The sequence below is a fragment of the Anser cygnoides genome, chromosome 10 (assembly GCF_040182565.1).
Source record: "Anser cygnoides isolate HZ-2024a breed goose chromosome 10, Taihu_goose_T2T_genome, whole genome shotgun sequence".
Classification (NCBI taxonomy): domain Eukaryota; kingdom Metazoa; phylum Chordata; class Aves; order Anseriformes; family Anatidae; genus Anser; species Anser cygnoides.
In genome coordinates this window covers 4,312,150-4,333,985 of record NC_089882.1, presented here as the reverse complement: position 1 = coordinate 4,333,985, position 21,836 = coordinate 4,312,150, and the positions used below count along the sequence as shown (strand labels likewise).

The 21,836-nt window shown below is 45.3% G+C and overlaps 1 protein-coding gene across 1 annotated transcript; it reads left to right on the top strand.

The window, feature by feature from the left end:
- Positions 1–2,139: 2,139 nt before the first annotated feature.
- On the top strand, positions 2,140–21,473 carry LRRN1 (leucine rich repeat neuronal 1). Its single transcript, XM_067002948.1, has 2 exons — positions 2,140–2,329; positions 15,734–21,473. Exon 2 carries the CDS (start codon positions 15,966–15,968, stop codon positions 18,114–18,116), a length of 2,151 nt encoding a protein of 716 aa, XP_066859049.1. The 5' UTR covers positions 2,140–2,329; positions 15,734–15,965; the 3' UTR covers positions 18,117–21,473.
- Positions 21,474–21,836: the final 363 nt, after the last annotated feature.

Below are 21,836 nucleotides of genomic sequence, written 5' to 3'. Positions count from 1 at the left end.
AATAGAGGTTTAAGGGTATGAAGAAAAGCTGGCTTGTATAATGCCACTAAAGCATCAGTTGGCCTCTGGCATCGAGCCCCCCTGAAACTCTGTCTAGCCCAGCACTGCCGAGAACCAAGCGTGGTTTCAGGCAGGAGATGCTCTGCGCGGCTGTGGACACACGGCTTGGCGTGAGCCTGCTCTGCCCTGCGTGGCCGAGGGCAAACCCAGGGACCGGGGCCTCTGCACACCGAGGGCAGCCACGGAAAAGGAGACACAGAAAAGTACAGGTTGGTAATTCCATACTGAGGCAACCGAAACAAGAGACAAAACAGAAAAACACGCGTGAATGGGAAGCGAAGCCGCCCAAAGGCTTACAGGGACAGCTTGAAGCCTCGGATGCCAGGCTCCAACCGCTCCTGGAGCTGACGCGGTATCCCATTTTTCTCCTACCTAATTCATCCGTCTCTTACTCAAGCAGCCACAGAGGATGCATGAGTGTGATTTCAGTAAGTAATACCGCTTCACCTACCTGCAGGAAAGCGTTCCCTGTCCCTCAGTGCCTCGACTGGAAACGGGCTGCGCTGAGCCCCGGGGCGCCGGGAGCTGCTGCCGCACAAGTCACCGCTCCGGCAGCGCTGCGCGGCCACGTCCCCGTGGGTGAAGGTTTCCTTCCCCGCAGAGGGCAGAAATTCAGACGTGACGCTTGTTGGCAACATTTTAACCCACAGAGGCCGGCACAGCACGCGCCACTTCAGCATTGCACCTTCAACCTGTGTGCCACGTTTAATGAGGGTGGTAAAACAGATAAAGCAGGGATGGGAGGGGAGGCGGGGGTTCCCTGGCAGCCCTCCCCAGCTGCTAAGGACAGCGGCACTTCTCTTGTCAGGGCAGCCCAGGCAGCCTGCAGTCGGCCTACCTGGGCACCACATCTTCTGCAGCTCATGAAGAACTTCCAACGCAGCCAGAAAGGGAACGAGAACGTTGTGACCTTCTTGCAGCAGCTGGTCGCTCCGAGACCTACCGATGAATTAAGTAGCACCAGGAGCCCACACCGAGGGGAGAAAGCCGCGCTCGCCCAGCTGCAACTACAGGGGAGCACCTGGCTGTAACCGTGCTAACAGGGGAGGCTTGGGCTGTAGGAAAAAAATGAGGTCAGCTGCGTTGTTAGGCTTTCCTGAGAGCTCCTTCAGAAGTGACTGCAGAAGCCCAGCGCACGCGGACGGACGGACGGACAGAGGGTGCCGGTGCCGGCAGCGTGCCCTGGCAGCCGCGGGCGCAGCGTGCGCTTTGGGGCCCGTCGCACCCCGCACTGCTGCCCGCTCAGCAGAGCCGACCCTCTGAGCCCCCCGCTCTGTTTGGCCTTGCCGCGGCCCCGCCTGCCGCTCTGGCTGCGTGATCCCAGAGGGACGCGAAGGTCCCTGAGGGCGCCCGGAGGAGGGCAGAAATTCTGGTGGAGGGCAGAAGGCCTGGCCTGCGGGGACAGGCTGCGGGCACTCGGGCTGTCTCCTCGGGAGAAGGGAAGGCCACGAGGCGAGCCCCTCGCCCCTGCACCTCCTGAGGAGGGGGAACAGGGGCAGGAGCCGGCCAGGACAGGTGGGGAAGGGCACAAAGCTGCACGGGGGGAGGCTCAGGCTGGACATCAGGCAAAATTTGTTTACTGGAGGGTAGAGCGGGCTTCGCAGCGAGGCAGCCGATACCCGACGTGTGTGACAGTGTTCCAGGGGCACCTGGACAACGCCCCTAGCAAGGCGCGTTAACGGTCAGTTCTCCCTGAGGTGGCCGGGCAGGGGGAGGCTTTGGCCCCTGAAGGCCCCTTCCCATTTCAGCGTCCTGCCCTACAGGCCCATACGGAGAGGCTGGAGGCACCCCGGGGGGCCCCTGTCCCCCCCCCAGCCCCAGCGGGGTGCCCGGGGGCTGCCTCCCCTCAGCCTCCCCTCAGGGAGGGCGAGCACAGAAAGGGGCGGGGCCCGAACAAGGGGGGCGGGGCCTGAACAGAGGGGGCGTGTCCCGGATGGAGGGGGCGTGGCCGTGAGGAAGAAGGGCGTGGCTAAGCGGCAAAGAGGGCGTGTCCAAGCATCGCCCCGCCCCCCTCAGGCTGCTCAGCCAATGGTGGCGCAGCGCGTCATGTGACCGCCGGCCCCTACCCAGGTGCGCGCCGGCGGCGGCGGCACAGTGCGGGCGGCGGCGGCGGGCAGCGGGCGGCTCCGGGGGGGTCCCTCCGGGCGGTCACCGCTCACCGGCGGGCAGCGCCGCCTCCTCCTCCTCCTCCTCCTCCTCCCGCAGCCCTCGGCCGCTTCCCCCGCCGCTGCATGGAGCGGCTGCGCGGGCAGCGCCACACCGGCCGCCGGTAAGTGCCGGTGCGGCACCGGGAGGGGACGGGCGGAGAGGGGACGCGGGGATGCACCGGGAGCGCTGCGACCCCCGCGGGGATGCACCGGGAGAGCGGCGGCCCCCGTACGGGGGCCGCCGCTCTCCCGGTGCATCCCCGCGGGGGAAAGTTTTTTTTCATATTTTTTTTTTTCCTATTTTTTATTATTATTATTATTTTTTTCCCCCGCTGATTTGCATGCGAATGGGAGCGTATCCCGGCAGATGTCTCGCCTCGCCCATTCAGCCGCAGGGGGGTTGAAAAGGCGAGGAGGCTCCGGTGCAACAATAGCCCCTCAGAGCCCGGCATAAAGGCGCAGTGTGAGCGGGGGCCGCCCTCCCCGGGCCGGGCTCCTCCGGGGCCGCTCGTCCCTGCGGCGCTGCGCACCTGGTCCTGAGCCGCCGGGGCGCGCACGGCCCCCGGGTGTCCCGGCAGCCTCGGGCAGACCCCAGAAACATCCCTGGTTATGGGAGAAGACCGGTATTTCTATCAACTCCCGTAGCTCATAGCGCTAACGAGCCTTTAGCCTTTTAACTATGAAATCCTCATCGTTATTTTTTAATTAACGGGGCTGCGCTCCTGCTGGGAGCACCCAAACTTGGCAGCAAGAAAGTTCGGCTCGGGTCTGCGCGGCGGGGCCCCGGGTGCCAGAGGTGCCTCGGCCCCGGCTCGGGGAAAAGGTGGCCGCGTAAATATTCACCCAGCAAAGCCTTCCTCGCCCTGCCGCAATTAATAACCTGGTGCCCGGGCACCTGACGAGGCGCTGGGGACGGATGCTGGCTGCCCCCGAGATGCGCGACGCCGCTTCTGGGCGGCACGCGAGGGAGGTGATGCTGCAGCCTTTGTTCGACTTCGCCCCGGTATCGCAGCCCTGCAGAAGCCAAGGAAAACTTTTGCTAATCGGCGTGCCGTATTCCTGCTGCATCCGTCTGCCAGCAGGCTGCTGCCGCCAAGGCAGCCGGCGGCTAGGAGCGAGCGCTTGGTTTCGGTAGGGATGCTGGAAGCACCTTGAGCGAATCACGGCCCCGCCAAGCAGCGTGGGTACTGCAGCTCCCCGGGGTCGGGAGCTGCCGAAAATGCAGTTTGTTTGTGGTGTTGAGTCCGCTGAATTTCTTCTGTAGTTGGTGGTGGCCTTGATGTTAGGGATGATATAAATTCCAGGTTAATTTAAACAAGCATTTTTGAATTAAAAAAAAATATCCTATATGAATTGTTATGGAGCTTTTATTTCTGTTGAAGATATCAATGAGTAAAGAAAGGGTTTTTCACTTCGGTGGGCAGGTTAGAGCTTTGAGCCAGGTTATTTCTGCCTGTTTTGGCGCTGCTGCTTTCCCAGGTGAAGCCTGGTCCCAGGCTGGGCTTTGTGTCGGGCCCAGGCTAGGATCAGGCATCAGAAAAAGACAAAACCAAAGAAAGAAGTTAAGTGCCATTTAAAAAAAAAATAAAGCTGAAAATGCTGTTAACAACCAGTGCCCTTCTATAAACTAGCAAAGTAGCAAGATGATGGAAGTGTTTACTGGAGAGCCCAACACTTTCAGAAATAAAAATCACGCTTTTCCTGTGGACTTTATATCTACAGAGATGACTGTTCTTTGAAGCCCTGATTAATATAAATGAGTTGTAATTTTCTGGCCAAGCCATCCTAGTTCACATATATTATTCCACTGGCAGACATGTGGTCTCCACAGCTGTCCCCTCATTTGTGTATGAAATGGAAACACTGGTGGCATTTGTAGGTTACCATAGCTACATGAACAATACACGTGTGATACTTCATCCCTCCAAGCTCAAGATTTTTTTCTGGCAGACATTTTGTAGACATAGAACCAAAGAAAACCTACATAAAGTTTTTGGAAGCGCCTAAGTCCATTCGCCCCCTATCTCTGTGTAATACCGCAGCTCGGGGTGAGCCCACAGTTCAGGCTGACAACAGCAAATTCTCCTCTTTGCCCAGCTGGGAATGCCGTCCTGCAGGAGGAGGTTAGGTAATCAGCGGGGTCAGGCCTTAAGTGCTGTGGCAGACACAAGATTTTTTCTACAAGACACAAGTTTTTCCTACAACCAACCTGTACCTTAGCAAGGGCTGGACAGAACCTGGGGAGCAGCGGGGCCGGGTGGGCGCCAGCCGCCTGGTGGAACAACGTTCCCGTTATCTTTGCCTACAGCTAACACGTACCTTGTTAGGTGAAGGAGATGGGTGAGAGTAAAGGAAAACACGAGGCTGGCTTAGAAACGGCTTTTGTCAGTATGCGATCAAACCATTAAATAATCTTGCTTCCCTAAGAGCGAGTGCTTAAACTCTGAGAAGAGAGAGCAGAGGGCTACTTTGGTAGGAAACAGCCTGCTGAGCATGGACTGGAATTAGCCTGATTTCCTGGTTTCTTTTCGTGCAGCTGAGAATATTTAAGCCCTCCACTAATGGACTTCATGAGGCCAGTAACAGGACGTGCCTCCAGACAGTTCTAGGAGGCACCTAGATGCAAGTTCCTCCCAACTACATCCTCTTATTCATTGCTCCTTAAAACCCTGCAACTTTATTTAAATTTTGTTTTCCAGTTTGGATGTCATCTTTCATTTTTATCCATGTGGCACTGAAGAAAAATACTGGATTGGCCTATTTTGTGTTGGCCTAATTCTCTTCCTCTTAAAGACAGCAGAAGTCTTTGGCATCAATGGGAAGAGAATTAGTGTCTGCTCCTAAATTGTACTGCAAAAGGTTAAATGTTCTTGTAACTTCACCTTCTAATTCAGAAGATTTTAATTTGGTGATATAAGCCTGCCTTTTCTTGACCTTCCAGTTGACTGAATTCCCAAAGCAATGGGAATAATTTTTACTTGGCATACAGTTTCTAAATATCAAGTATGCAAGATGGGGTAGATACCCGATTTGGTTGGGTTTTGTTTATTTTTACTATGATTATTGCTCAGAGACAAGGCAAAGCACTTGTAAATAAATTTTGAAATACTTAAAAGGATGCTGTACTGAGAATGCACCTAAGTTCTCTAAGTACCATAGAGAAACAGAAACAGCTCTTTCTCTGATTTTCTTTGGTACGATGATCTTGCTACGTAATTGTCACCAAGTGTTGACCTCGAGTCCTTTGTAGTACTGCAGGACAGGATTTTCCCTGGCCGCTTCACAAACTGAAGTGGCCCGTTTGATACTGGAGGCAAAGAGTACTTGCATGTTTTATTTAGGAATTTCAGAGATTGTCAGCATCTCATTTCCAGGTATTTAAGTTAAACTCTGGTGACTGCAGCATTTCTGCACCTGTTGACTGTGATTAGGGCAGGAATCCCAGCCTTTTTCTTTTTTTGCAGCCAAGCCTCCCTCGAGGCAAAGGGCAGTGCGTCCTTCTGGCCGATGCAGTGCTTGGCTCGGCCCCGCGGTGGGGACAGCCCTCGCCACGTCCTGCCATGTCCCGTGGGGCAAGGGATGGGCGCAGGCAGTTGCATGGGGAGGGCCCTTCCTGCCCCAAGGGAGCAAAGCCCTGGTAGGGCAGGCTGGGCTCCTTGCGCCGTGATGCCCCAGCAGCGGGACTTGGGCAGGATCTGCCCACCAGCGACCACCGGCAGGAGGTCCCAAAGGGGCCCAGGTTGTGCCTCCGTACGTCCCCCTGCTGAGACCGCCTGCTCCACTTCAAGGCAAATGTTCCTCTTCTCTTTCTGGAGTTCAGTATGCAGAACAGAATCACAGAAGGGTTTGGGATGGAAGGGGCCTTAAAGACCACCTATTTCCAAACCCCTGCCCTAGGCAGGGACACTTCCACTAAACTGCTTTTATCACAGCCCCATCCAGCCTGGCCTTGAGAACCCGCATTGTATGCTCCTCCGAGTCGCTTGTTATAACTACTTTTGCGCAGTCAGTGTAGCTTGAAAGTCATTAGCAGAATACAATCTTAGGAGTTTATCGTTACGTACAACTAGCTTCCCACGAACTCCGTGCGAACTGGCGACCGAAGCAGCACAGCTCGTGCCGCACAGCGTAGCGGCGGGTCCAGAACACCCCCGGGCAGCCACGACTCTTACACTTGGTTATGGCCTGCTCCTTCTGGACAAAGCTCTGTTTTCCTGTATTTTTCAAGGATTGGTCCACAACATGGCGAAGAATCAAAGATGAAGTAACTACGGATAAACAAATGTTATTTGGGACGATTACTGAGTTTGTCCAAAATTTGGTAGGCTAGCAGTTTAAAAAAAAAAAATCAGAGCTTGGATTGTCCTTTTTGTAACGTAGAGATGTTTGTCATTGTTATAATGAATCCTGCATATTCTCTTTTTTCATGCATCATTTCATTTATTTGATTAAACAAGTCCAAAAATACCTAGCAAATGCATACCTTGCTAATGTGCTGCATATAATTACTGGGATGCAGATGAGCTACTGATTGGCCTTGCTAAATTTTTAAATTACAAATGATCCATCACTCTAACAGAAATAGAGTAAATATTGACAGTTACAGAGATCCACCACTCACAATAGACACTGCAGTGAATTGTAAATGCATTACAAAAATAACTTCTATTACCTTATAGACGAACAACAGTTAAGCAAAGTAGCTGGAAAAGAAAAAAGACCTTCGGAGCAGGTCTTCACAATTAATTCACCGTAGTATGAGGCACTGAGCAAAAACAGATGGATGTTCTTTATAAATTAGTTGGCAGGTATGTTTTCCTTTAACTTTTTGTCCCTTCAAAGTGAAAGAAGTCTAGTATATAAAAATTAAACATTACTGCGCCTGGATAAATCGCCTTAATTAGGTTAAGATTTATCTATAAAGGTTCGATAACTTAAACTTTTGAGAGAAGTAACTTCTGTTTTCTGCAATGTGCAGCAGTTTTGCAGGCAGTTATGAAATAAACCCATCTGTGGAAGAACTGCTGACTTGGCAATGACAAGACCGAGGACTAAAGCTAACGGAACAATTTATAGGTCTATTCTTAAACATACAAATATATTATTCATATATATATCCATCTCGTGAACTCCTCAAAGCAAGAATCATGATCTGATCTCTGCATAAAACAAAGTCTCAAAATGTAGGTGATAGTTCAGAACAAAAGAAACAGCTAAATACAGGCTATTGACATTTTGTCCAGTCTCGGTTGACTGAGACGTGGCTTTCCGATGGCGCGGTCGATGACCTGCTCTACGCTTCAAGCAATACTTTTTTTAATACTCGTGAAATGAAATAATGATGGAAAACGCATGCCCCGTAAAATGTGTATTTTCTCACTACGGCATAACTGATGTTATCAGTTGTGAATGGAGGAAGTAGCAGGCCCTCAGAAAAATGAGAAAACTTGACGTAGAAACCCACTGAAAAGCGCTGGCAGTGGCAGGAGAGGGTCATTTAATACAGCTATCTGACTGGAGAGAAAATAACTTTTTTCATAGATGAGAGTAAAATCTTACCTCAGACACCTACCAAAACAAATCTATGAGCACTTAATGGAATTACTTCTATCCCATCTCAGCTTGGTTGAGTTCCAAACCTTTGTCTTGGTGCTAACAGCCTCTATGTTAGATCTCTCAGCACCTCCCATGATAAATGTAGTTATGTTGTTACTAGTCTGTTCTCACTCTTGAGTGAACAATAAGGGGTCTCCGTATCAGGCAATTTGATAGATGGTTTTATTAGCAATTATATGTAAATATAGCTCAGAAGTAAAGAATTTGATCTTGCAAGCACATAACTCCTGGAAAAAATCAATACAAGTCTATTTTATTCTAGGGGCTGATGTCCGTTAAGCGCACTACACGTATAATATGAGTAGATATAGATGTAGACTAATAATAAAATATAGATTAATACTTAATCACTTATAATTGAAAACTAAATACATAGTGCAGCCACGGGAAACAGAATTACCAAAGTAGCAACAAGGACCAGCAAAAGGAATTGACCCTCTTATTTTTTCTTGCTTGAGGATGCAGGACTGAAGCTGGATGTGGCTTGGTTATTCTGTACACGTGTACTCACACGCATGCACACACACATACACACTTTTCATAATACGTCTTACGCACTTCCTACAGCCAGCGCTGTTATATGTTAGTTTTAAAAATACGTACTTAGATACTGATGCAATTCAGATTTTATTTATCGACTCCCATTTCTAGCAAAACGTTTTCTGGCATCACGTACTGTAGTAACAACTGCTTACAGGCTGGGGTCTTCCCGTCTGCGGGGTTCCCGAATGACTCATAAAGCCGGAGTTTGATCTAGAACTGGGTAGGAAGTAATCACGCTGCCAGAAAGCCAGTCAGCAAAAAGAGGGGAAGAGGATTTTCTGTTGCTTGGTGAAAATACCATGGAGTTCTGGCATCCATATTTCTCGTGGTTAAAAATATTTCTTATGTGCTCCTTATTTTATCATTATTAACACTTCCCTAGCAAAGCTGCCTCGCCTCTCAGAGTAGTCAAAAAAACAAACCAGAAATTCTACTCCAAAACCCAGCCCCGTCTCCTAATTCCCCTGTTCTTCTTTTAGAGCTAATTGGGGTTTGTTTTGGTGGTTGTTGGTTTTGGTTGTTGAAATTTTGATTTGGACTGTACCGGCTTTGATAGTCCCTGCCTCCTAGTACCCGGGAAGCAGGTAGACCCACAAGTAACAAGCCGTTCGGATCCTTCCACTCGGATCAGAGATTTGGAGCGTGCCAAGACCGAATTCTGCCCTTTTCTGTTCCTTAATTAGAAGACTCAGTCATATTTCTCTAATATTTGTCTTCTTTCATTCTTTAGCCAGCAGAAACACTAAACGCAAAAAATAGTTGGAACAGGTCTTCCAAAATTAGTTATGCTCCGTAAATTTTTGACACTCTACAACCTAAAACCAATTAGGTTTAAATTCTCCCTAGCATTTAAAATATACAGAGGGATATGAATACATTACAGCAAGTGCAGTTGGAAATGAACAAATCTCCATAGCGCTCTGTCCCTCATCAAGCCTGGTCTCTTTGAGCTCTGTTGGCAAGTAAATGTTCAGGTGCGCTCAGGGGTAGCAGAGATTTGCCATCTCTGTGAAGCCGCCCCAACCGCTCAGCACCCCTCAGGGTGAGGGCAGGATTGGGGCAGGCCCCTTGCTCCTTCGGTTGCTCCGGGTACTTGGCTCTGCAGTGCGAAGAGCAACAAGGAAAGTCTCGTGGTGTTGGCTTTTCACCCAACGGTGGAAATTATGTGGTTGGTTGTCAGGAAAGCCAATCTGCTGAAATAATTTGATCGGGTAAATACGTAGAACGAGGCTGATAACCAGGAACATGGTTCTTCTCCAGTGAATGAAATAAAAGCTTTACTACTGCCTTCGTATTGAATACGAGCAGACCCTGTGTGGGAGGAGATGAAAACTAGAGGCACGGGCAGTAAGAGAACAGCCTACATTTCCTCAAGATTTATCTATTTTCTGATGAAAATAAACATTTTCTTATGAAAATAAACATAGCAAGAAATTAGATAGCAAGTTGAGTTTCCGGTGCAAGAATATTACTACTGAACAAACATATCTTGCTTTTCAAGGCTTTTAAATACTTTTATGAGTTTCTCTTTCCTGAAGAACAAACAAACAGACTATATAATTTGACAACCCATTGTTTGGAAGCACTTATTATTTCTGATGTTTCTAATGTGACTTATTAGTGGTAATTTGCAAGAGATTTTCACACAGATGACAGGAGCAGGGCTGCAATTCCATGGCTGATTTGATGGGCCATCAGAATACAGTAGCTGTACTCCCTGCAACGTATCCGTCTGCCTGTACTCAGGATCAGTGTATGAATGAAAAGAATCTCTCTCTCCTACAAATTTACTTCAATATTTTAATGAAAAACATTGTTTCAGATGCAAGTCTTAAAAATAAACCCACAATAAATTACAAATTTTAAAGATGTCAGATTTAGTATGTTGTTTCTGCAGTGCAAGTATTATGAAGAGGATGCTCTTTGCATTTCTTCCATGGAGATAAGACTAGCATTTTTCAAAAGAGCACAGATAAAGCATGCTGAGGTTGTCTTCTGAAATACAGCAAATCGCTTTCTCATCAGAGCTTTCCCTGCTTCCCCAGAGCTCTCCCTAAAATTAAACACTGACTTTATTTTGATGGAATGTGTGAACAGACAAAAAAGAGAAAGATACAATTTTAAAAGCAAGGCATTACTTGCAGGAAAAAAAAAATAACACAACAAAACCTTAAATATTACAAATCCCTGAAGATGTGTTTTGAAGCTTTCATACCATTATTACATGTTCTATAATCCCTTGTTTATGTCTCTGCTTTTAATAACAAACTCAGATTTTCAGATTCTGGTATACTTTTTTAACCGACTTGCACCATTCTAGCTTGACTTTCCTGTGTTTTATACAATTCCATCTTGTAAGTATCTCATTTCCTGACGACATCTGAGACTTTAAAAACTTTAATATAAAAGGCTTGCTATCAGACACGATTCCTCAGTGTTTTTCTAGATAGACAGGACTGCACTCGTAAATTTGATTCTCGGGAGAGGAGCTCTTTCAGCAGGTTAGCTGTAAATGTCCCCGCCATTAACCCCAAGTCCAGCCTCCTTCTCTAGGATGTACACAAGGTCGCTGACGCTCTTGCCTGGGGTAAGACCCGATGATGGTAACCCAACGCTCCAGGCGATGTTCTGTGTTGGGCTTACTGCGTAACCGCTTAGTGGGGGCACGTACCCGTACGTAGGAGCTTCACTGGCAGCGAGGAGGGGAAACAAGGCAGCTGCACAGGTCACTAACAGAACAGCACAACGGACGGGTTTCCAAAAGGCTGCCTGGGTTTCCAAAAGGCTGCCTACGTTACTTCGGTTCAACACACGAGAATGGCACCGTGGAGAAGCGGGGAGGTGCTGTGGATCAGTACGTGCTTCTGGCTCACAGCAAGTGCAAAATAAACTTCTTGTCTTAGCCTGAGGTAGTTTTCTTCCCGTATGTGATCCCTTAGACTTTTACCCAAGCACGTTTGGCATATATGGCTGCCAACTAAGATCTGTGCTGATGCTACCTGCCATATAAAAGAAACTCTGCAAGAGTGAACCACTTGACCATGAAGAGGGTAAAGTTTTTCTGTGGCAGTATTGCTGTTTCAGGACAGACATCCAACCATCCCCCTGCAAACTACATTTCTTTTTTCAGCAGTTTTTAATAGTGACCACTAATACAGCTGCCACGGAAGTGACAACGCTTTGTCTTCCTGCAACCAAGAAAAAATATTTAACATCAATTTCTGTAGCTGGGAAGTTTACTATGAACACTTGTGAACGGTTTCTTTTGGGATTGTTCCTCCGTCTATTCCATTTACTGCACTGTGGACTGAACCCTGCTATTTTTTGGATCTCCTGAACACCCGGACAACCTCTAGCAGCCACCAGCAGGGCTGGGGGCTGCCAGCACACACCTCTTCCCACCTGGCAGTAAATCTGAAATAAAGGACCTTCTGCTCCAGAACCAATGCCCCCCATTTCCCTACCAATATGATTTCTTTGGCCAAACAACTTCTCAATATTAAACAGTTTGCAGAACCTAGCCAGAAAGGGAAGCGATGCACAGACGGGTATTTGGATTCTCCCCACTGCGTTTCCAAGAAGGAAGGCACAGGAACGATGCTTGCTTTTTCTGTCTGCAAGAAACACGAACAAGCTGATAGCCCAGCGAGCAGCTGTGGATTTGCCTACTGACTAAAACGTGGTTTCTTAATGCACTGGGTACTGAGAGGTGCTATGGAAAATGTATTTATTTAGCCCCTGGCAAAATAATTCCCTCCATCTCTCCCCCATAAAATTAAGCGGTATTTCTGCTGATATCAAGTTAACACCTGTAATGACTGTTGTGGTTTGGTGCACTAGGAAATAGGATTTTACTGAACTAGGGAAGGCACAAAATGCTGGAAGCTGATGCCCAAAGCCCAGAGCTGCTGCCCAGCTTCTCCAGGACCCAGGTCACAAGGCGAGGGCAGCCCGCAGCTTCCACCACTGCCAACGCTCCCTTAATGTTTAGGGGAAGTTTCTTCACCCAGTACTGTAAACAGAAATACAATTTTTAACACACAGTTAAAAAGAGTGCCACAGATCACAAGACCCCCATTAAATATTATTTTCAGAAAAATGAAAAAAGCTAAAATGTTCTGAACTGATCCCGACTTCTCACTGGCTTGTACTGCATTCGGCTGCTGGGAGGTGCTGTATTTGTTTAAAGGCAAGCAAAGAAGAAAGCCCGCAGTAACTTCATACAAAAAGGTTCTCACTAGGCAGAGCACCGAGGTGTCTGGCAGCTAACGACCACGCACTGATTTAACTCGGCCTCGCTGATTTCAGTGGGAGTTGGGAACACTGACGCTTTCCCAGGAGCCGTGCCTGGTCCATCCGCCTTGCCTTCGTGATTATTCCTTAGTGGTTAGTTTGAACCACACACCGTCAGAGACGGCGTTTTCATAGCTCGGTTGTCCTCCAGCTCACCCGCCAAATAAACGCGATTGCCTACGTACGCATCGTGTCTAGTTTTCATTCGGAAAGTTGTGATTATAATTCTGATCTCGGGAACGGAGAGGAACCTAACATTCAGCAGCCATACTCCCCAGCCGAAGCCGTCGTGCTCCTTAGATCCCTCGGGCATTGCAGTGAGACAGGAGCGCCCCCAGGCACCCGCTGTGCCGGGGAGCCCTGGAAGCCGGGACCTCGGGGGGCGGAGTGACGGGTGCTCTCGCACACGGGAGGGTCAGGATGGTCACACACAGCATATATAAGCCACGGCACAAAAGCAGTCGTTGCTATTTAGTTACATCTAAAACTCGTAGTGCACTTTTTCACTGATTAGTGCGGAATTTTTAGTTTCCCAGAGCGATGGATGGGGCTTTACAGCACAAGCAGCAGGTACAGCAGAAGTCCATGATGCGGCTTTTCCCTTACGCTGCGGCCTCTTGACCGCCATCCACAAAGCACAGCATTAAAAGGGACCGGGGCATGCAGAGCTGAGCAGAATTTACTTTTTGATTGCACTGCCTTTTCATTTATAGCCTCATCCATGCTGCCCTGGGCTGGAGGAGATTGGAGACAATAATGTGCAGGTCATTTCTAAAGAACGTTTTCCAGTTAAAGAGAATTAAATCCATTGGCAGTAGAAAATAACTAGAGAAGAGAAATGTCACTGGTAACTTGTAAAATCGTACGTCTGCAGTGATCAAAACCCCAAAAGTCTGTTCAGTGAAACCAGAAATGCCTTCCTACCACGGAGGAACAATAAATGCAACGTGAAAGTAAGAGGATATAAATATTCAACAAAGAAAGGTTCCAATTAATTTATTTTTTTTTAAATGTGGATGTGTTCCCACATTTTAAAAGCAGCTTTGAAATCTTTTTCGGGCAGTTTCATTTTTGAAGTATTACATGATTCTTGTAACTACAGCAGAGTTAAATCAGCGCTAACGCATCAGCAGGACTAGAGCTTTAGGAGGCACGGGCTGCCTTCTGCTCATCCACCTCGAGCAAAGCGATGGGACAGGCTTTGAAGGAACGCGCGCTTGGAGCAGTGTCACCTCCTGGAGTGGTGACTGCAGGGTAACTGTAGCCAGAATGACTCCGTTTACATCAGCTTCCTCGTCGCTCTACAGTAATAATAGAGATTCTTACTTTTACAGTGTTGATAGGATTATTTTTTAAATGCAGTTAGTGTCTTACTCAGTTTTTGGATCGGTTGGAAGTTATTTGATAAGGAACGCTTGTTCTACATGTGCCTTTCCCCCCCTCCAGTGTGGTCTTCTCATCCCTAATTGAAATCTTAGATTTTCTGATAACTAACTCAACAGGGTCAAATGCTTTCCAGCTAACATTCCTGCTTCCCTTCCTCCAGCTTACGTCCACAGAACAAGTAACAGCATGCCAACAGAAAAATGCTCTTTGGTGTGTACTGCTTATAGTATATAATAATCTGAAATTAATATGGTGTCATTATTTAATACGCTGACCAGATTTTGGAATAAAATTGTATTATAAATGTCGTGCCTGTCGCCATTATCTAGATGACTAGAACTATTTTTAAAAGTTGTATTTAGTTCTATTATTTTATATAGCAGCATCTTTTGTTAGCTTTTATTAAAAATCAGAACCTAATCAAAGCCATTTCTTTATTTCTACTATTAGTCTACCCGTGCTACATACTCTCAGATATAGCACAATTTGATTATTTCAGTTACAAAAAAAAAAAAGGAAAAAAAAGCCAAAACCTCATCTGGAACCATCAACTGCAGTCACTATAGCACGAGATACAGAGCATCACCTCAAATTCTGAGAGGTCTGATTTACAAATCATTATTCAGATTTGTTGCATGCCTTGCTCGGGTATCCTTTGTATTTAATTCAACCACCACCACGATCACCAGGGGGAGAAAAACGGTTCATCCAGCATCACCGAAAGCAACGCACGCTTCTGAGCTGGCAGTTAAGCGGTGGTTGCATTTAACAATGCAGACATCACGCTGCGTCGTTGCACATACAGAAGAAAAGCTCATAATTGTATCCATGCTTTTTACAGCCCAAGAAAGAGACAGGTTTGCATACAACAAACTGTTTCTTGCAGTTTACTTTTTCCACAAAGAATGACAGGGATTTTATCAAGAGCTTAGTCGTCTCCTTGAATATATGCTTAGACTCACAACAGGTTTTCTGATGTACGCTGGACACTATCGGGTTAATTTAAACATGCTCTTTGATGAGTAACTTCAGGCTAAAAGAGATACGAATCGTGGTTTATACACTGCATTGGAATTGGGGTAAATAATCCACACATGACACACAATGCAGTACGAGCAGCTAAAATAAGGGCAGTGCATTCATTTAATTATATTTAGTGTTACTGTTTGGTGCTTAGCTGGATTAAGTCTAAACTGTTATCTGGAACTGATTTGATTAACTTTGATGAATTTTGGCAAAGTTCTTATGCATTTGGCTTGAAACTTATAAAACAACATCTTCCTATCCCGTAATTCCCTATACTTGAAATGGAAGACATTGGGATTGCGATGGCAGCCTGAACCATAACTGGGATCACGTTCTGAACGCTCATTTGGGACCTAGCCGTACCCACAGCCGTATCCTAGACCCTTAGCACTTCCCAAGCCGTTCAAACAAATACTGCATAGTAAAACTGAAAGATATCTGAAAGTTTCATTTTCAGACGGTTACATGTTTTGTTATATTCACTTGAGAACCATCAGAGTTCCAAAACCTACACACTTTACTAACTACAAATTTTCCTAAGAGATCGAATGTTAATTTACTTAAAACTGTCTTCAGATACTTCTCTTTAAAGGATGAAGAAATCAAAGAATATATGAAGTGAATATGGGATGAGCATAACATATATCCTTATCTGTTTTCAGGAACATCTTCAAGCACCGATTTGCAGAAGATCCTGGAACACAGAGGAGCAGCTGAGAGTCTTCAGACCACTTCTTGTCTGCTCTAACCATAGAAAATTGTCTTTCATCTTCTGGATGACCAAGCCTTTCATCCTAAATTTTAAGCTTTACATTTTCTTCCTGACAACAAATTACACGCTCAATTTCTTGTTATTTTAAGGGGCTGGAGAGCTGAACTCACTAGCTGACCAGCATGGCTAAGATTAGGTTGCTTTTAACTGTTTGCCAGTTGGTGCTAGAATTGTTAATGAATTCACTAACTGAGTCTTCCGTACAGAGTAATGAATGTCCACAGCTTTGTGTATGTGAAATCAGGCCATGGTTTACACCACAGTCAACATACAGGGAAGCCACAACAGTTGACTGCAATGACCTTCGTTTAACAAAAATCCCCAGCAATCTTTCCAGTGACACTCAAGTCCTTCTGTTACAAAGCAACAATATCGCAAAGACCACAGATGAACTCCAACAGTTGTTTAATTTAACAGAATTAGATTTTTCACAAAATAACTTCACGAGTATCAAAGACGTGGGGCTCTCAAATCTTACTCAGCTAACGACATTGCACCTGGAGGAGAACCAGATAACGGAGATGACTGACTACTGCTTGCAAGACCTTTGCAATCTTCAGGAGTTATATATAAATCATAATCAGATCAGCAGCATTTCTGCAAATGCATTCTCTGGCCTGAAGAATCTTTTAAGACTACATCTCAATTCCAACAAATTAAAGGTTATTGACAGCCGTTGGTTTGATTCTACTCCTAACTTGGAGATTCTGATGATCGGAGAAAATCCAGTGATTGGAATACTAGATATGAACTTCAAACCACTCTCCAATTTAAGGAGTCTGGTTTTGGCAGGTATGTATCTCACAGACATCCCTGGCAATGCCTTGGTAGGCTTGGATAGTCTTGAAAGCCTTTCCTTCTATGACAACAAATTGGTAAAAGTCCCTCAGCTGGCACTTGAGAAGGTTCCCAATCTAAAATTTCTGGATCTCAACAAGAACCCAATTCATAAAATTCAAGAAGGTGATTTTAAAAACATGCTCAGATTGAAAGAGCTTGGAATCAATAATATGGGAGAACTCGTTTCTGTTGATAGGTACGCGCTGGACAACCTGCCTGAACTTACAAAGCTTGAAGCCACCAACAACCCAAAGCTGTCTTACATACATCGTTTGGCATTTCGCAACGTTCCTGCCCTGGAGAGCCTGATGCTGAACAACAATGCCTTGAATGCCGTCTACCAAAAAACAGTGGAATCCCTCCCAAACCTGCGTGAGATCAGTATCCACAGTAACCCGCTCAGGTGTGACTGTGTCATCCACTGGATCAACTCAAACAAAACCAACATCCGTTTCATGGAACCTCTGTCCATGTTTTGCGCGATGCCTCCCGAGTACAGAGGACAGCAGGTGAAGGAGGTGCTAATACAGGATTCAAACGAACAATGTCTTCCCATGATCTCGCATGAGACCTTTCCAAATCACTTAAACTTGGACATCGGCATGACGGTGTTTTTAGATTGTCGGGCCATGGCAGAACCCGAGCCAGAAATTTACTGGGTCACTCCTCTCGGAAATAAAGTAACTGTTGAAAGTCTCTCTGACAAATACAAGCTGAGTAGCGAAGGTACCTTGGAAATCTCTAACATTCAGATCGAAGACTCGGGGAGGTACACTTGTGTTGCTCAAAACATAGAAGGAGCTGACACGAGGGTCGCTACTATCCGGGTGAATGGAACGCTTCTGGATGGTGCCCAGGTTCTGAAAATCTATGTCAAGCAAGCCGAATCGCATTCCATTTTAGTTTCTTGGAAGGTTAACTCCAATGTCATGACTTCCAATTTAAAATGGTCATCAGCTACTATGAAGATTGACAACCCTCACATTACATACACTGCTCGGGTCCCCGTTGATGTACACGAATATAACCTCACGCATTTACAACCATCTACAGATTATGAAGTGTGTCTAACTGTGTCAAACATCCATCAGCAAACACAGAAGTCCTGCGTTAATGTTACAACAAAAAATGCAGCTTTTGCGCTAGATATTTCAGATCAAGAAACCAGCACTGCTCTTGCAGCAGTAATGGGATCAATGTTTGCCGTTATTAGTCTTGCCTCCATTTCTGTTTACATTGCAAAAAGATTTAAGAGAAAAAACTACCACCATTCCTTGAAAAAATATATGCAAAAGACCTCTTCAATCCCGCTGAATGAGCTCTATCCTCCACTTATAAATCTCTGGGAAGGTGACAGTGAAAAGGACAAGGATGGTTCTGCAGAGACCAAGCCAACCCAAGTCGACACATCCAGAAGCTATTACATGTGGTAACTCAGAGGATATTTTGCTTCTGGTAGTAAGGAGCACAAAGACTTTTTTGCTTTATTCTGCAAAAACGAGAAGTTGAAGACTTTTGTATTTTTGACTTTGCTAGCTTGTGGCAGAGTGGTGAGGACAGGTGGATATTTCAGAATTTTTTAGTATAGCGTATCGCAATTGTTTGACACAAATGGCAGCTTCACCTAGCTCCCAGTTTTTCTTTTTTTTTTTTCTTCCTTTTTTTAGTTATTGTGCTAAACTTAATGCTGTTCTAACTACAGTGCTGAATAAAATTAATGAGAGGCTGGGGTTACCCTGTGATGCAAAAGTAGCACAACCCCATTCCTTTGAAGCCATCAGTAGAGTACAGTATCTTGCAAAGCTAACATACAGTTTTGAAACTGCATTGAACTAGTTTTGTAACACTGGTCTGAGGACTCAACACGAGAAAAGGAGACCCTGAATGATGTTAGTTGACTGTACTGTAATGTTGTATCAACTGATTTGAATGTTTTTGACTTTGAACAATGAATTATATTTTCATTTTCTTTTTGTAGTTGTTGAAAAGGCTTAGGTAAAGCTAACAGGCAATAGAAAACGTACATCCAGTTTTTTAGTGTAACAGACTAAATGTTAATTGTTCTCTTATTCTTTTTATTATATTTAGTAGACACTTTTGAAGAATATTAGAGTTTTGTTGTGCTTAAGCCACCAACACATGGTGTTTAATGAAGACGGAGCTATAATAAATTTAGTTTTGTTCTGATTTTTTTATTTTAGAAGTCACAATAATGTATTGGTTTTAGATATCACTAGTTTGACTGGTGAACATGTTTTGACACAAAATATATCCAAAATGTTATATAAAAACATTGTGGTTTTCTCTTGATGGAATTACATTTCAACAAAGTTGCAGGGATTTTTTTTTTTTTTAAACACTTTTTTTAATAGCAGTGTTTTCTCTGCACCAGATGCAAAATATTGAAAATAATTTAATTAGAAATATATATATCAGTATGGCTTTTAGACTGTAACATGCAGAATCAAAACTGTTTGGCATAAGGCACACAGCAAAAAATTCATTGCGAAAAAAAGTTTCCTTTTTGTATATTCTTCTCTTTGTATTTTGAGCTAAGACACAAACGAAGCTGACATTTAGCTGTCATGATCAGTTAGAAAAAAAAACAACTCACTGCTACCAAGCTGAAATAGAACAGTTGAATTCTGGCATACACATTAAGAAAAAAAAAAAAGTGAACTGGATTAATGTTCTTTCAAAAGCAGAAATTAAGATAGCTAAAACTATCAAAACATAAGAGTTTGGGTCCAATATAGAACTGTATTTATTACAGGCTTAAGATTAAGCAGTACTCTCAGTATTTTACCGAATTAGTACATTAAAAGTGGAAAACCTCCAAAAGCAGTGGTGTTTGTGTGCAAGCACTGGGTATAATATAAATGCATAATTTGCAGTTGAACCTACAGAAGCTTTGTACCTTGTCTTTTCTGAATCCACTCAAGTTCTCAGCAGGGACTGCACACGAGTCACAAGCAGGGTGGGTTTCTGGTGAAGCATATGGTTATGGTTACACTAGATACTTAATCAGCAAGCACAGAATTTTCTACACTTTATGACCACTGTCAGCGTGCAACCTTTTAATGTTTTTACGTACCAAATAGGTTTGTGGTGAGTAAAAGTTAATTGTTAAAATAATGGATGTGCCTGGATCTTGGGGTTGAAGTTTTTTAACTCACTAACTTATTGAAAAAAAGAAAGAAAAAAGAAAAAAAGACAATTATAGAGCTCCCCCCAAAATTTCAAATAGACAGCTTCAAACTTCTTTCTCCTCTACAGCCAACTGCCTAAAAATGAGACAAGTTATCAGCATAGTTTACTAATACAGTGCTTTGGTGCAAAAACTCCAGTATGCATCTCAGATACATGCCTTGTTGATCTTGCATTTCAATGTAAAGCTGAGTGAAGGTATTAATTATGCATTTGAATCAAGTACTTGCTATTCACAATATTTTATATGTTCATGAGATCTCAAATTTTTAATCACATGATAGTTGTATGTTGGGATCAGGCGGGTGTCTTTTGGTCATGGAGAAGTAGCATGCTGGAAACATTTACTGTCACCTTCTCCTGTACTTATTTTACATGTTAATGGAAATTCTCCTCTTGCCTTCTCCTCCAGAAAAGCTTAAGAGCAATAATTACCATCTTGTCTATATGCTATTCTCACCTTAAAACTGCCTCTTTTATTATAACGGTGATGATGAATTAAAACTGAGATCTCTTTTGCAGTGAAGGTTCACTCTACTTTTTCCGGAGAAAAGACACAGTGAGGATGAGGTTGACAGCAAAATTATGGCTTCCAACTTGCGTGACATCATAAAGTTCTCTTTAGAAAGTAATTACTGAACAGGTATCAGATGCTGCAGAGCAAGCCCCTTTCTCCACCACCTTCCTGCAGCGCTTGTGCAGCTATGCCATAAATACTCGGTAACAAGATCACGCGAACCCCTCGGCGCTCCACCTGAGCCCCCCATTGAACTGGCGGAGGACGGTCGTACGCTGCCTCCCTCTCCCCACCCGCTCCCCATCCTCCATCACACACAGCTCTGAGATCTGCTCGCCTTCAGACGCGCTCAGACCAACCGGTCCCTGCCAGCGCAGACGCCACGCCGAGCCCCGTTGTGTGTGTCTGGACGGGTCGGTCTCACCCGGGTATGTTCTGCAGTTTGGGCAGCTTCAGAGGGGGAACGGCTGGCAGGGACACGAGGCCGTGGAGCAGGGTGAAGGAGCAGCTCACCAGTTTGATCAGCAACCACCCGCCAGCAGCTGGGGGTACAGGAAGTGGAGCAACGTTTAATATGTTCCTTTCCACTGGGGAAATTATGTGCCTGTTGTTCCCAGCAGACCTATTTGGCAGATTTATGTCATTTGTTATCATTACAGAGTGATGCTGTTAAAGAACAGCAAGAGGAAACGGCTTTATGACAGTCATACCCTTCTCCTGGATGTGCTGATCTGTAATGTTCCAGGGTAGCTGCTGTAGCTGGGACTCTGGCAGAGAGCTGCAGGTTACCTGAGAGCAGCTGAACAGCCAGAACCCCTTAGTTAATGCTGCATATTCTGCAGATACAGCCACCAGTGATAAGGATTTTCAGCCTTGTAATCTGTCCCCTTGGAGCTCTGTACAGTTCTCCTGGAAATTTAAAATTCTGCTAATAAAAGAAAAAATAGTGGGTAAGAGATTAATGACATGTGGCATATAATCTTAGCAAATAACCTTCAACCTTGTCCTAACAATTTTGTGCTTGCAGTTCATTGTAAGCAAAAATAAAAATACTCTGTTTGCCTAATTGCCTTCAAAATGTATTTGCATCTGCCATTCGCTGTAGACAAAAACACCCCCAGTTTGCTCCAAAGCAGAGACTGAGCCTGGCTGCTTTAAAAACCACATGGGAAAAAACCACTGTTATCTTTCATTTGGCTAACAGTTTAGAAATGAGTAAGAGTAGATATTTCATACCCAACTAAACTTTCGCAGCGTTACTTCCACTTGATCGCCCAATAATGAAATCTCTCTGTCCCCTGAAGAGTAAGTACCTCAGTCAAGTGTGGTATTCAGTGCTCTAGCTACACGCATTTTGTATTTCCTCACCTAAATCAGAGCCTCCTCTTGGACTGAGGGGATATTTTCACCCATGGACCCAGGCTCATAC

Excerpts from the sequence above, each read along its gene's own strand:
- LRRN1 (XM_067002948.1), top strand. The coding sequence starts at position 15,966 with ATGGCTAAGATTAGGTTGCTTTTAACTGTTTGCCAGTTGGTGCTAGAA.